Source organism: Ornithodoros turicata, chromosome 2, assembly GCF_037126465.1.
Source record: "Ornithodoros turicata isolate Travis chromosome 2, ASM3712646v1, whole genome shotgun sequence".
NCBI classification, from domain to species: Eukaryota; Metazoa; Arthropoda; class Arachnida; order Ixodida; family Argasidae; genus Ornithodoros; species Ornithodoros turicata.
Window position 1 is genome coordinate 53,298,690 of NC_088202.1, and position 14,317 is coordinate 53,313,006.

At 43.4% G+C, this 14,317-nt stretch overlaps 1 protein-coding gene across 1 annotated transcript in view; it reads left to right on the forward strand.

Annotated features, from left to right (window-relative positions):
* The window catches only part of LOC135385400 (DNA polymerase epsilon catalytic subunit A-like), a 64,935-nt gene that overhangs the window by 49,945 nt on the left and 673 nt on the right, over positions 1-14,317 (forward strand). The window contains exons 44-50 of the mRNA XM_064614692.1: positions 429-524; positions 631-713; positions 6,525-6,654; positions 10,944-11,078; positions 11,162-11,241; positions 13,809-13,941; positions 13,996-14,105. Of these exons, the coding sequence (XP_064470762.1) occupies positions 429-524; positions 631-713; positions 6,525-6,654; positions 10,944-11,078; positions 11,162-11,241; positions 13,809-13,941; positions 13,996-14,105 (767 nt within the window). The remainder of the gene's footprint in view (positions 1-428; positions 525-630; positions 714-6,524; positions 6,655-10,943; positions 11,079-11,161; positions 11,242-13,808; positions 13,942-13,995; positions 14,106-14,317) is intronic.

Here is a 14,317-nt window from a genome sequence, read left to right on the forward strand (position 1 = left end):
TCGTTGGTGCCACAATGATTAATCATTAAACCGAGAGCATGCCGCCACTGGGGCAGCTCTGTGAGCAAAGCAAGCTTTGTTTTCGACAAAGTTTTGACTATAGAAGTGGCTTGTTAGCCACAGGTTAAGCTGTTCCATTGCCTAATCAAGGAAAAAATGCCGTCCCACAGGAAAGCTGATGGTACACTGGATCAACGACTGAAAAAGCAGGACCTGTCCCGCCTAAATTGGGACATCTGGTCACTTTAGTTTAAGCTCAGGTCTTGCTACCCCTGTATTACATTGCATTCTTCTTGCAGCATTGTGCATAATTTACTGCGCGTCAAACTATCGCGGTAGAAATTAGTTTGACCTATAACAAGTTGAAACAAAATGGGTAGCATACTGAGCACTGTTGTAGTTTTGTTAATTTAGATATTTTGTTGCAGGCGGTGATTTGCAGCTACATTGAAGCTGTGTACCTGCGCATGCAAGAAGAGGTTTCACAACTTTCTCAGGTTCAGAGGAGAACATCGAGTCAAGCGGTAATGATTGCACGTACTGTTTAAGTGGACATCATGCAATGTTTCTTGTCTGTTTCACTGAAGAGAATTACAATTAGAAAGTTTCTTTTTCTTCTTCTTATTCCAGCCAAAAGAACAGAGTGTAAGCAAAGACATAGCTGAGTACCTGCAAGTATTTGTTGGTGGTGAACTGGCCCAGCGGCTTTACGGGTATGTCTTAAGCCCTTTGCTATGAGCTGTCTTCAACAGTGGTGTCACACACTGTATGTACTACTTTTCGTTATCACTGTAAACCATGCACAGTCTATTCAAAGAAAGTTTATTCGAAAGACTGATTTGTGCATGGACGAACCACAGGTGCCATTTCTCGGGCTACACTGGTACTTGTTTGTATATTTGTTTAGGATATTCCTTTTTGCGTTGCAATTGAATTGGTAGCTTTTGTGCAGTGTCGTGCTTACAGTTTTACAGATCTTTTGAGTTGAGGTTAAGCTTTGTTTTAAATGTGGAATGACTACTACAGAAACAAGTGAATGAGGCAAAGGACATGTGGAGATGACTGTCTGTCTCAGAACAACATGTTCCTGCAGTACTCACATATCGTTCCAAAAGAGTGATAACACTGGCGTGGCTTCGTTGGTGGTAGCCAAGGTCGTGCTGAAGACTGTGCTGTCTGAGGTTTTCCGAAGACCTTCCAGACGAATGTCGACACAGTCCCCCTGATGTCGGCCCAGGATGCATACTAACTCCCCTGTCGCCCCCCCCCCCCCCCCCCCCCACTAATTCCTGCTGTCCTCCCTCCATCTGTCTACATCTGTACGCCGCTCATAGCCACAGTTGCTTCGCTGCGCTATCACGGAATCAAAACAGAAAAAAAAAGAGAGGGGTACCCCTCCATGTGCCTTTTGGCCTTGAAACTAGGGGTGTGCAAATATTCGTGTTCTCAAATTCAAATCTAACTCACACGAAGTACAGTCGCCAACCGATTTTTCGGACATGCTTGAATATTCGGACTCGTTCGCGGAACGGCCGCAGGTATTCGATTTGCAAATCGAATATGCAGTATTCGACTTTCCGAATAACTATTCCCTGAATATTTCATTTCATTTCATTTATTTAACCCTTAAAGGCCCGAGGGCATTACATAAGGGACATAGGCAAAGCAAAACACAGTAATGCTAATTACAATGTTACAAGTTATAATAAAAACAATAACAATAATAATAACAATAACAAATTACAAAAAAAAATGACTACGATGATGATGCATCTCATTAATGTACAGCGTACTTTGCAACTATCAAGGTAAGTCTAGTGATAATGAAAACATCTAACAAGTTAGTTCAGTGTTAACCTTTCAGGTGTTCTGTCAGAGACTGTTGAAAGCGTGTGTTATCTGTGATCGTCACTATGCTGTTCGGCAGGTTATTCCAGAGGTCAATAGTTCGTGGTAAAAAAGAGTTTTGGAACGAGGTTGTAGAAGCATGAATTGGACAGATTTTTTTCAGGTTGTTAATACGTGATGAAGACCGGAAGGGTTTCAATATCATGTCGTGTTTTATGTCAAGAGGGCTGTGGAAAAGTTTATGAAGGAATGTTATGCTACCATGTATACGTCTTTGTTTCAGTGTGGGTAATTCGAGGGTATGCCTCATATCTGTGATACTGCTGTGCGGGTTATAGTTGTTCATTATAAACCTGATGGCGCAGTTTTGAATAGACTCCAATTCAGTGCTTAGTGTTTCCTGCCAGGGGTGCCATATTACAGATGCGTATTCGAGCTTGGGTCTCACTATTGTTGTGTATGCAAGCTTTTTAACAAGTGGTGAAGCCATACGGATGTTTCGCCTGAGGTAGCCAAGGGATCTGTTTGCACTGGATGAGATAGCACGGATGTGTGTGCGCCATGATAGGTCTGGTGTTAGGTGAAGTCCAAGGTATTTATAGTTATTTACCTGCGTTAGTACTGATGTTCCCAAAACATAATTCAAGTTAGAAGGTTGGCATGACCGAGTGAAAGTCACCGACTTACATTTCGAGTAGTTAGCTTCCATTAGCCAGTCGGAACACCACCGATGAAAAGAATGTAAGTCGTTTTGTAATATGGCTCGATCATGTTCATTATGTATGGTTCTATATATGACACAGTCATCAGCATACAGGCATATATTGGACTTGATGTAGTTTGGTAAGTCGTTGATGTAGATCAGAAAGAGCAACGGACCAAGCACGGATCCCTGCGGTACTCCGGATGTTACTGGTGAAATGCTTGAACAGGTGTTATTTGCAATTGTGTACTGAACCCGTGAGTGAAGAAAATGACGAATCCATTCTGAAACTGCGTTATCAATGTTTAGTCGAGATAGCTTGTGGAGTAAACGTGAATGCGGGACCTTATCGAAAGCTTTCGAAAAATCTATAAAAACAGCGTCTGTCAGTATCCTATTGTCCAAGTTAAGATGAATGTCATGAGTAAACCGTAACAGCTGCGTCTCACAGCTTAGTCCCTTGCGAAAACCATGTTGAGTGTTAGATAACAAAGAGTTGCTTTCAAGAAAATTAATGATAGATGAGTACAAAATGTGTTCCATGAGCTTTCCAGATACACTTGTCAACGAGATGGGTCGATAGTTTGATGGTGTATATCTGCTTCCTGATTTGTAAATTGGTGTCACGCGAGCAGTTTTCCAGTCTTCAGGAACAACACCTAGCCGAAGGGACTGGTTGAAAATGTCACACAAGAACAGTGATGAAACCATTTTAGTACTTTTAAGTATCTTAGCGTTGATACCGTCGTCACCACCGGACGACGATATTTTCAGTCTGTCAATCATGGAACATATGCCTTGGAATGTGACAGTAACTGAGGCCATGCGCTCATATGAACGACACCACCCCGAAAGTGGGCTCCACCTGATGCTTCCCTAAAATTGCTGGTGCTGCAGCACCAACACGGGCAGACCGCTGTTGTTTAACTTAAGACCGCACTAGCCCGATTTAATTGTGGAAACTTCACCTGAGGAAGGGACGGCGGTACCCCTTCCACGTACACTTTAGCGGTGCCAGTGAGGGATATTGATTTCATGTCTGGGAGGCTCCCTTTAAAAAGACTTTTCAAAAGGCAGCCTCGAATAATCCCTTGAATAAGCCTTGAAGGCAGTCTTGAATAATGCCTGCAGCCTAGAACAAAAAGGGTGTCTTAAAGACATCTCTTACGTTTAAAATTTCAGCAATGCAACTTTCCCAGGCGAGATACTACACACTCCTGCAAAGAAGCTAAAGGACGTTCGTGGCAAAGCTGAGACAGGATGCCAATTTGTTTGATTCACAAGTGACATGTCGATGTTTACAGCCTCATTTATGTAACATACCACTGCCTGACAAAATTTTGAAATCAAAATAATTACCCCAGTAAGTGTAGATTCACCTGAAAAGCAGGAAACACTATCATGTAACATTAAAGACTATGGGCTTCCCATAGAAGAATTGTGTGCCTCTCTTGTGACAGTTAATGCCAGAAAAGATACACAAAAGCTATGGGCTACAAATTGCAAACTTCTGGTGCAAAAGGCACATATATTGTAAAATTTGCACGAATATTCGATTTGATTAGAGTTCGGAATTGGAACAGACAGAGTTATGTGTTACAGTGGCCCACAAGGCCAAGCTATTCATGGACCACTGTTTAAAACAAGCCCACCAAGTCACACCAGATTTGCATCATCCTGGAGGATGGTTCCTGCTACATCAAATTGCTTCAGCACGTTCTGAAATATTTTTACTTCAGTCACACACCCACTGTACTTGCCAGATCTGACCACAGCAACCTTTTTTTTTTCAACTCCAGAAAATAAATATGGGCCTCAAAGGAAGACTATGGTCGTACACAATTCAAAAAGAAAACTTTTCCAGAGTTTTCCAGCATTTGTCTGAACACTGCCAGACGTGTGCGGAGAGTCAACTGACTTATGCTGAAAACCAAACAGTAGCTTCTTTTTGTTTTCCTATATAAAATTTGATTTTTAGTATCATGAGGCCGAGAACTCACTGATGGTGTATGGTGCTGGTGGTGTGGTGAAGACTTGTGAAAAAACTCATAGTTGTACTCACCATGTAGTAGATGAAACAGTGGTTTTCTTACTTTTGTTACTAGCATTCCTCTCATTGTTGTAACGATAACAGCAGCCATCATGTGCACATATGGAGAATAGTAGATGGGGTTTGTAGTTGCATAATTGGTGTAGTTGACACACCAATTTGTTGAAGTTCATCCAGAAATATGAAAAACCCTCAAACATTTCATTTGTGTGTTATCCAATTGTTTGCACTGGCAACAAGCATGAACTGTGCAAGATAAGCATCGAGCGATCCAGTGCCGTCGAACGTTGGAAACTTCGATGCGGCGATTGGCTGAGACTGGGATGCAGGATTCGCGGGTTGGGGCGGTGTCGGCGACAGGTCACCACGTGTCAGTGGTAACCTTTCGTGCTGCCTGCGGGCGTCTGGACGATGCAACCCTTCACGTTGTTCAACGGCATCTATCCGCCGTCCCATCTCGGATAGTGCGTCCGTAAGGACTGCTGAAAGCTCCGAGAATTGTCGGGCAAAAACGGCTGACAGCGCAGCTGTGCACTGCGATACCGTTTCTTGGCCGTTGCTCCCTCCTAGGACATCATCTCCCTGTGCACCCTCTTCCTGTGCCGGCGCTACTGGAGCAGGCAGGCCTTGCGACGAAATTATTTGTCGGGATCGGGGCCTCGTTGTAGGTCCCCGCTCTCCAGTGGGCTCCTCTGGGTCTTGGAGATTTATCCCACCGCTGCCACCAAAATGTTACAGGCCGGGAAACAGAACAGGAACATCCAACATCAAGCAGCATGTGTTCCGAAAGACCCCGCACCCTTTATCCTCTTCTACGGCGATCGCCAACGCCGTAACGATATAGAGAATGTGCAACCTTGTATGGGTAATGATAACATGCAGGAAGTGGTGTGTACCATGTAACATGCCAGAAGGATGCTATAAAGCTGTCATATGCAAGCTGTGATGGTGCATGTGCATCAACAAAGAAACGTCACAGCCTACGTACTCTGCATGTTGTTCGTATCTGTCAGTATTGCCATCGGATGATAACTGTCACATTCAGACACAACAACAACAACTTTATTTGTGACCTTGGAGAGTGGGGAGTTTCATCGCAACAGGTGATACTCTACCCCATTGCTAGTTGGAATGGGGGGAATAAAATAACGAGCCCCTTCACAATAACGATCGAAGACCGATGGTGTCCAGAAATGTCAGAAGAGCTTTGAGCGCAGAGCGTTGCTGGGCTGGATTGGACCAGGGACCAAGCAATTTCGATAGGGAGAAAGGGCGAGAGTCCAGCTGACGAAGAGACTCGGAGAGTGTGGTTCGGGAAGGTTGGTAGTGAGGGCAATGAAGAAGAATATGCTCCAGATCCTCAAGAGCACCACAGTGGCAGCAGGTGGGAGAGTCAACTTGTCTCAAGCGGTAACGCCACTGAGCTGTAAAGGCCACATCGAGGCGCATTCTGTGGATTAATGCAGCATCTTGGAGACACAACTGCCATAAAATTATCTCTTCAACGTTTTGAATATCTTTCTCTCTCTCTCTCTCTCCCTCTGTTTGAATCATCGAAAACACTGCTGCTTCATACCTTACTGCTGTAAGATGAACGATTCTTCACTCATGTTCTTGATAGATTGACTCTCACCGCGGCAATATTTTTAACTGCAACAATTAAATTTGTGAAGCTATGTCAGCACACTATATGGCTGTTGTTATTGTTCCAACCATAAATGCATGTGCTTTTAAGAGAGAGTAACAGGAACAAAGAAAACTTTATGAATATCAGATATGTCGGTAAAACTAAAATTTCATCTAATTTTCTTGTTCATCTTTCACATAGCACTACAGCGAGACTTTGCACATTTTTTTCATTTCACGGATGGGTAACAAAGGCACAACACATTTGTTTCTTGACCTTGCTCCTTTTTCACGCAGCATCACCCAAAGAATTCAACAGAAAATGCCATCAAAAATAGTTAATGGAGAGAACGTATTCCCTTCTATTCCTGGCCATCACCTTGATCCGGGCAACCCAGCACTGGAGTTTGTAAAGGCTGTCTGCAAGGTTAGTCATTTCTTCAGTGAGTAAATAGTTTCAGGTGGATGGTTGGATGAAGTGGTACAGTCACATACGTATCACACCATGCACCACCTTTCAAATTTCTTTGCACCACTGTTTGCATGTGGTGAAACACTCTGTTGAATATGCTGCTGAATACGTCCTACACCGTGTATTCACACAAGAGACATTCCCCCAGAATACTCCAGCGGAAGGTGCGAAAAACTCTGCTGTCACGTGTCTTCACGTACACTGCTAACCATGGGGAACATCCTGCGACACAGCCGCAAGATACGTATTCCGTAGCAGACGACAGCAAAAGATGCTCACGGTGTCATCTGCTAAGTGTGCAGTACGCCACTCTCGATATTACGCGCCGTGTGAATGTTCAACATAACACGGGACGGAACTGCGGCTCTGTGTGCAGTGTTTTCGCTTTTTCTTCCACTAGAATCTTCCGTGATGCTCGTGTGAATACATGGACATTGCTGAAACACACCAGGAACCAGTGCAGTGAAATCCCACTAATTCGAAATGACACCTGGGTCCCGGCAAGGCCTTGTGTATTTCAATGGGGAAAACGCCCGGTAATTCAAATGCATAAACGTGCGCACCAGTTTATTCGGACAACTTGCGGGGCCGCGCTCGACTACGCATCGGCTCATAAGCGCCGCCCTCGCATTGGCGGGCATGTTACGGACGTGTTTACTTATTAAATGCTATGTGTACCTATTACTTATAAGTAGAGCCTGAAGTTTTAGGATATTACCTGATTCTTCCCCAAGTTTGCACCCCAAATTGAAGGGTACCTCTTCAGGGTGAAATCCCATTTTTACCCAACAAATTGCCCCCACTGAGACGTCTGTAGGAATGCACACTAACTTTTTGGGCAGCAAACTCAGTTACGTCACCGTTTGTACCAAACCGATACAGTTAGTTTGAGTAAATGAGCCCGATTTCTCCCCAAATTTAGCATACTAGAAATTTTTTCACCCGAATTCACATGAATTTAGAGCACATGTTTATTTACCCGATTTTTACCCCCAAATTTAGAAAAAAAATATTTCCCGAAAACTTCAGGCTCTACTTATAAGTCAATTTCTCATAAATGCGATACTTCTGCAAGAGGAAAGGAACAAGTTACGGTAACAGTGTGCGTAAACACGGCTGGCACGGAACTGTGCTGGTAATCCATAACTTAAAAACCCGAGACTAGGGGACAAAAAAACGACAAACACAGACAAGGTCTCAAACACAGCTGAAAGTTTACTTAACAGCACAAACATATAAGCGTTCAAGTGGGTGAGAATGAAGGGTGAGGAGAACGTAAGAACGTCCCCAAAACCAACGGGAAGGCCAGGGAAGGCTTGCTGACACAGTTCCCAGCAGAGATAATGGATAGCGTTTCCTTCATAAGCCTTTTGTTGAGGTCACTTTCACTGGACATTACAAAGGTTTCATGCCATCTGGGCGCACAACCTCTACAGACTTGTAGGTGTTTTACCAATTCGAAAGAACAATCGTTATTTTTTACTTTGAGGGCATGCTCCCGCAAGCGATCATTTAGGCAGCGTTTACTGTGGCCGATATAACAAAAACCACATTCCAGAGGTATCTGATATACAATATTAGAACGACAGTTCACATACACAGTTCTGTTGCTCGCTTGCTACCTCTCTACAGCTCGCTTGCTACCTCTCTATCCTCTCGTGCTGGTAATATTGTAATTGACAAAGCAAGTAAGTGTTGCTGTTTTACGGCATCAAGACTTCCTCTTGACAACATAGTCAAGAAAAACACAGCGATTTTTTCTCAAATTTGGATGACGATACTCTGGTATGTGGAGTTTGTAACTGGGTTGGGCATAACATCGCCACAGATGTGTATGGAGTCGCGGCTGAAGAAGTAAATGCAAGCGTGTATAAGATTATTTTCTGTTCTGAGCTGTTTTGATGCTTGTGTGTAAATAAATATTCTGGAAAGAAATTGGCTTTCATATTGCCGCTGTCACGTGACCGCGAACGTGCAGCAAGACCAACATCGCCAACGTAGATAGCACCCACTACCAGCGCATCAAGCCCTTATTCAGAGCAGCTCCCTTTAGTTTGAACCCTGCTTTATTCGAACAGATCTTCAGTCCCCTTTGAGTTCAAATTAATGGGATTTCAGGAAATATTTTTTTCTAAATTTGGGGGGGTAAAAATCTGGTAAATAAACATGTGCTCGAAATTCATACAAATTCGAGTGAAAAAACTTCCAGTATCCTATACAGTCAACCCTCGATTTATGAACCTTCGATTTATGAATTCCCTCATTTTAGGAGCACAAGCACAGGGAACCAAACTTTTTACATTCATTTTCCCCTCGTTTTATGAACCTCGATATCCGAATAATGAATGGAATTTCTGGGAACCAACTAGGAGTTGACCAGCGTTTTTTCCCCGCAATTTATGAACGTCGTTCCGAGGTCAACAGAAACCTTTAAAGGGATTATTTCGTGGTCTTATGAATGACGCCTGAACGGACAAAACGTTTTCCAGTTATTGCACCCTCGGTTCTTAACCCCTCAAAATCTGAACAACAAACAGGTTTTCCGGAGTCACACAAGGGCCGACCAATTGTTCCTGACCTCAATTGATGAATAAGGTGGTCGCTGTCACCCGGAGATTAATAAACGGATTTTAAAAATCCCGCAGGAAATTTGAGACCAGTCGAGTGCGAATGTGGTGACATCTCTTCTTTCCAAGATTGACACACCGGAATGCATGATCCAAAGAAATTAAAGCAAATATTAAAGTCCAAAAATCCAAAAGCATTAAAATCCAAAGCAATATTAAACAATTTAGTATTGCATAATAAACAGAGTGTGAATGCGCTAACGTCTGTTCTTTGTGAGGTTGATACAGCAGAAGGCATGGTCGAAAACAAAATTACACAATATATTGCATTATAAACACAATCCCAACTCTGAAATACTGTTCGATTTGCTCGATAATACTCACTTAACAGAATTTTCGATTTATGAACGATTTTTCGGGAAACCGAAGGTGTTCATAAATCGAGGGTTGACTGTATATGGGAAGAAATCTGGCTCAGTTACTCCAACTAACAGTAGTACTGGTTTGGTACAAATGGTGATGTAACTACATTTTCTGCCAAATAAGCTAACGTGTATTCCTGCAGATGTCTCAGTGAAGGCAATTTGCTGAAGAGGCAACCTTCAATTCGAGGTGCAAATTAGGACAAGAATCGGGGTAGAACCCTAAAACTTCAGGCTCTACTTATAATGGCATAGCTGGAACGTGGCTTTCCTTCTTTTTCCTCACTCTGTCTCTGCTCTTCTGCAGATGAACTTTTGCTGTTGCTACGAGAATCTGGAAGTGTCTCACGCTCCAGAGGCTGCACATTACTTTTCACAGAAGGAATGCTCATCGGGAAATAAATGGTGAATGGTGCAGTAGCAATAAAGACAGCAGGTTCAGAACACAACTGAATTATAATGGCTGTGGGCTGCAGATTGTGGGCTCCTGCATCCTAGCATACGAATGGAAACGTGTATTGACAGATATGTAATGTAGTAGGTGTGGTGTTGGCTAGCAAAACAAACACAGTGACTCGTGCATTCCGAGTAACAAAAGGTGCCCGACACGTAGCGAAGGGAGCCAAATTATTTACGGAATCAAATCTGTGCACTGAGGCAGAGGTTATATTTCATGGAATGTCACAGGAAAAAAGACCAGACACGGGAGTATCTGTGATCCAATCTTAGGGAGACACGTTTATTTACCCAGACCCTGCTTGTTGTTGCTGTTTTAAATTGGGGTGGTGGGAACCAGGTTCTATTTGAGGAGCTGTAAAACAGGGTAAACTCAGGCTAGACAACGTGGAAAAGCAAATTTTGTGGTGGAGAATTGAAAAAAAAAAAAAATAATACTCTCTTTTCACATTTCAGGTGAACACGAGACACCAAGCAGCTGCACTGAATGTGCAATGCTTAGCATTCTCCAATGCCTGTATCAGTAGCTGAATTTGTGCTTCTGCAAGCTCGTTTTCACGACTTTTGGGTTTTACCTTAAGCGAGCATCATGCACAACAATCTCAAGTGCTCAGACCGTGTTACTTAAACGTGGGAGTACTGGCGGGTTGAATTTCAAAAAGTTTTTCCAGTGGAATTTACTTTCGTTTTGACTGCAGACTTAGTAACCAGATCTTTGTTTGCCTCCTATACAGAGCAATCCTGAAAAGTAAAAGGATTTTATAGAAGGGTTTACTCTTTGTGCATACTATTATTGCAGGTGTTGTCGCTCGACACCAACATCACTGAACTTGTGGTTAAGGTACGGCGTGATCTTTTGAAGCTGATTGGTGTAGGAGAATTCAGTGACCAGGCTACCTGGATAGACCCCTGCCTCTCATTCGTACTAAACGAGGTAAGGGTTTATTGTCTTTCTTTATGATGCTATTTCTTATCACCCAACTGCTTATCCAACATGTTTACAATGTTCTGCTTTAGGTCATCTGCAGTCAGTGCAACAACTGCAGAGACCTTGACCTCTGCAAGGACCTCTGCCAGGATGTTGACGAGAACGGAATGTAAGTTTAAAAAGAATGCCTCCTAATATCAGGAAGCAGGTAATTTTTGTCATCTACGAGGCGTGTTCAAGTCAAACCGGGACTTTCTGTCTCCTGAGTGTACAAATGGCTCGCGCTACTTCTTTTTCGTCATTTTCACACGCAACAGAACTCACCGTTCACCACGTGGTGGTCCAAAGTTTGTGCAAAACAGAAGACATGTGCTGGACAAGATGGCCGACAATGAGGTGAGCGCGCACATCGAACAGCGAATTATCATGAAGTTTCTCGTGAATGAAGGTGTAAAGTCAACTGAAATTCACAGAAGACTTCGACACGCTCAGTATGGCCACGATACACTTAGCCGCAGCAAAGTGTTTGAGTGGTGCAAACGGTTCCGAGACGGCAGTACATCAGTGCAGGACGATTCGGCCGGGGCGGCTCAGAGTCTGGTGTCAGAGTTTCTGAGAACATCCAACTTGTGGAGCGCCTGATCCTCAAGGACCGACAGATAACATGTCTCGAACTGGCTCGAAAGACGGACCTTTCTGTGGGAACGTTCAACACTATCATTCATGAGCACCTCCAGTTTGGGAAAGTTAGTGCCCGTTGGGTCCCGAGGCAGCTCTCCGTGTTTGACCGGCAGAGAAGACTGGAATTCTCCCAAGAGCTAAGGTACAGTTTCGACACTGAAGGACATCTGTTCCTGGATCGGATCATCACGTGCAATGAAACGTGGGTGCACCATTTCACTCCTGAGTCTAAATGTGCATCAAAACAGTGGAAGCATCAGGGCTCGCCAGCTCCCAAGAAGTTCCGAAGCACCCCGTCTGCGGGGAAGGTCATGGCCACGATTTTCTGGGGCAAGGCTGGCGTTGTTCATGTTGATTTTCTGCCCAGTGGTACCACCATCAATAGTGCATATTACTGCCAGGTTCTCGGGATGTGCATAAGGCGCTGAAGCCAAAGCGGCCGGGCCTCATCACCAAAGGGGTCCTCCTCCTACAGGACAATGCACGCCCGCATACCGCGCATCTTACGACACGCACCTTACAGGAACTTGGCTGGGAGTTGTTGCCACATCCCCCTTACAGTCCAGACCTCGCCCCCAGCGATTTCGATCTCTTCGGGCCACTGAAGGCGTTCCTTCGGGGCCACTGCTTCAGCTGCGACGACGAGGTCAAGAATGCGGTCCGATCATGGCTGCTACACACCGGTAAGGATTTCTACGCTGCTGGCATCCAAGCCCTCGTGAAACGCTGGGACAGGTGCATCAGTGCAGCTGGAGATTACGTTGAAAAATAAAGCTAATTTCTCGCCTATATGTTCATTTTACTTTTGCGAGAAATGAAAAGTCCCGGTTTGACTTGAACACCCCTCGTATTTGCAATTCTATGGTTCTTTCAGTGCTGTTGAGAACATGAAAATAGGGATTTAAAAAATGTAGGAGAAAAAAATGTTGTTCCATGTACTTAATGGGATTACATTGGTTAACCCTCTTGTAATTTTGGGCTGGCCCCCAAAAAAATACTTGGCTACATGTAGATGGAGCCTTGTGTTCTAGGGTAAATCATGCTAAAATACATTTTGACCCCACAATTGCATGATTGTCACGTAGGTTTAAACTCGAAAAACCTTGAAAACTCACTTGCCAAAGTGCAAATTCAACCACAAACATGGGCAATGGAGAATGCCAGGCAGTGTGCATTCAGCACAACCACTCGGCATCTCATGCTCATCTGACATGGGGAAACTGCTTCTATGTTCCCAGCCAAAAATATGGTTTTTGAAAAGATATTTAAAGATGCTCTATCTTGTAGTCCTGCAATAAAACCAGATTTTTGCTCCTTCCCTCTTTCTCCCCCTCCCTCCAGATTATCAACAAAAAAAAACATAAAACTGGAAAACACAAGGGTCTAAGAATAGATCTGTCCAGGCACTGTTTCAGCTCCCATACTCCTTTTTTTTTTATTTTGTGTACTGTATCTCTGAGGTATAAGACCCTAATTTTAATTACTACATGCCATAGACATAAGACAAATCCTCCCTTAGTTACCTCAAGGTGCAGCTATTTTCAGATAAATGTGTGCGCTCAATCAAAACGTTTGCCTGATATACATTGCCATTAGTCAATCTGCTCTCTTATCTGATGCATTTAGAACTTATTCAATTATTTTTCAATATGTTTTTCGTTATTGACATTTTGTTTTCATTCTTCAATACAAGTTGTTTAGAGTGCTTTGTCAGTTAAGCTATCATTTAAGCTACAGCCATTTTCACCACGGTTTCACGTGCTTTGGAAAAGTCATTATACATGTACTATACTCCAACTGTCTAGTGATATCTGATAGATTTGACTTTTGCCAGGTGTCCACCTGTTTGTAAATGTACCATCAACATCTCAATTGTGCATCAGTTTCATGTCGTGTGTCCTCAGTGTTAGACTTTCACCACTCTAGATCGTTGTATGTTTTCCTTTGCAGTTGAGGCGATACTAGTAGCAGTACATGAGCGTACTTGTCTGGTTACCCTATTCTAGTCATGAAGTGGACTGACTGTTAACGAGTGTCTGTTCCTCATTGTTGCAGACCACTGTGGTTCTGCCCTTCATGCAAAAACCCATATAAAAGAGAGGACATCGAGTCGCTCCTGATATCCAGTCTTCAACAAATATCCATGGCGCACATTCTGCAGGATGTGCAGTGTTCAAAATGCCACATGGTAAGTAAGAAGACTCTTTTCCAACGGGCTATGTTTTAAAAATATGCATTTCAGGTCAAACGATCCAACATGATGAAGTACTGTGAATGTGCAGGCAACTTTGACACACTTTTGGAAACTCAAGGCCTTGAGAGGAAGCTACAAACTTTTCTCAATATTGCGAAGTAAGTAGTAGTTGCGGTTCAACATTTGACCTGCCAATGTAACATTTTCAGTCTCCCTTTTGCATTATACTTAGAGCCTGAAGCTTTCGGGAAATATTTTTTTCTAAATTCGGGGGGTAAAAATCAGGTAAATAAATATGTGCACTAAATTCATGCAAATTCGGGTGAAAAAACTTCCAGTATGCTAAATTCGAGGAGAAATCGGGCTCAGT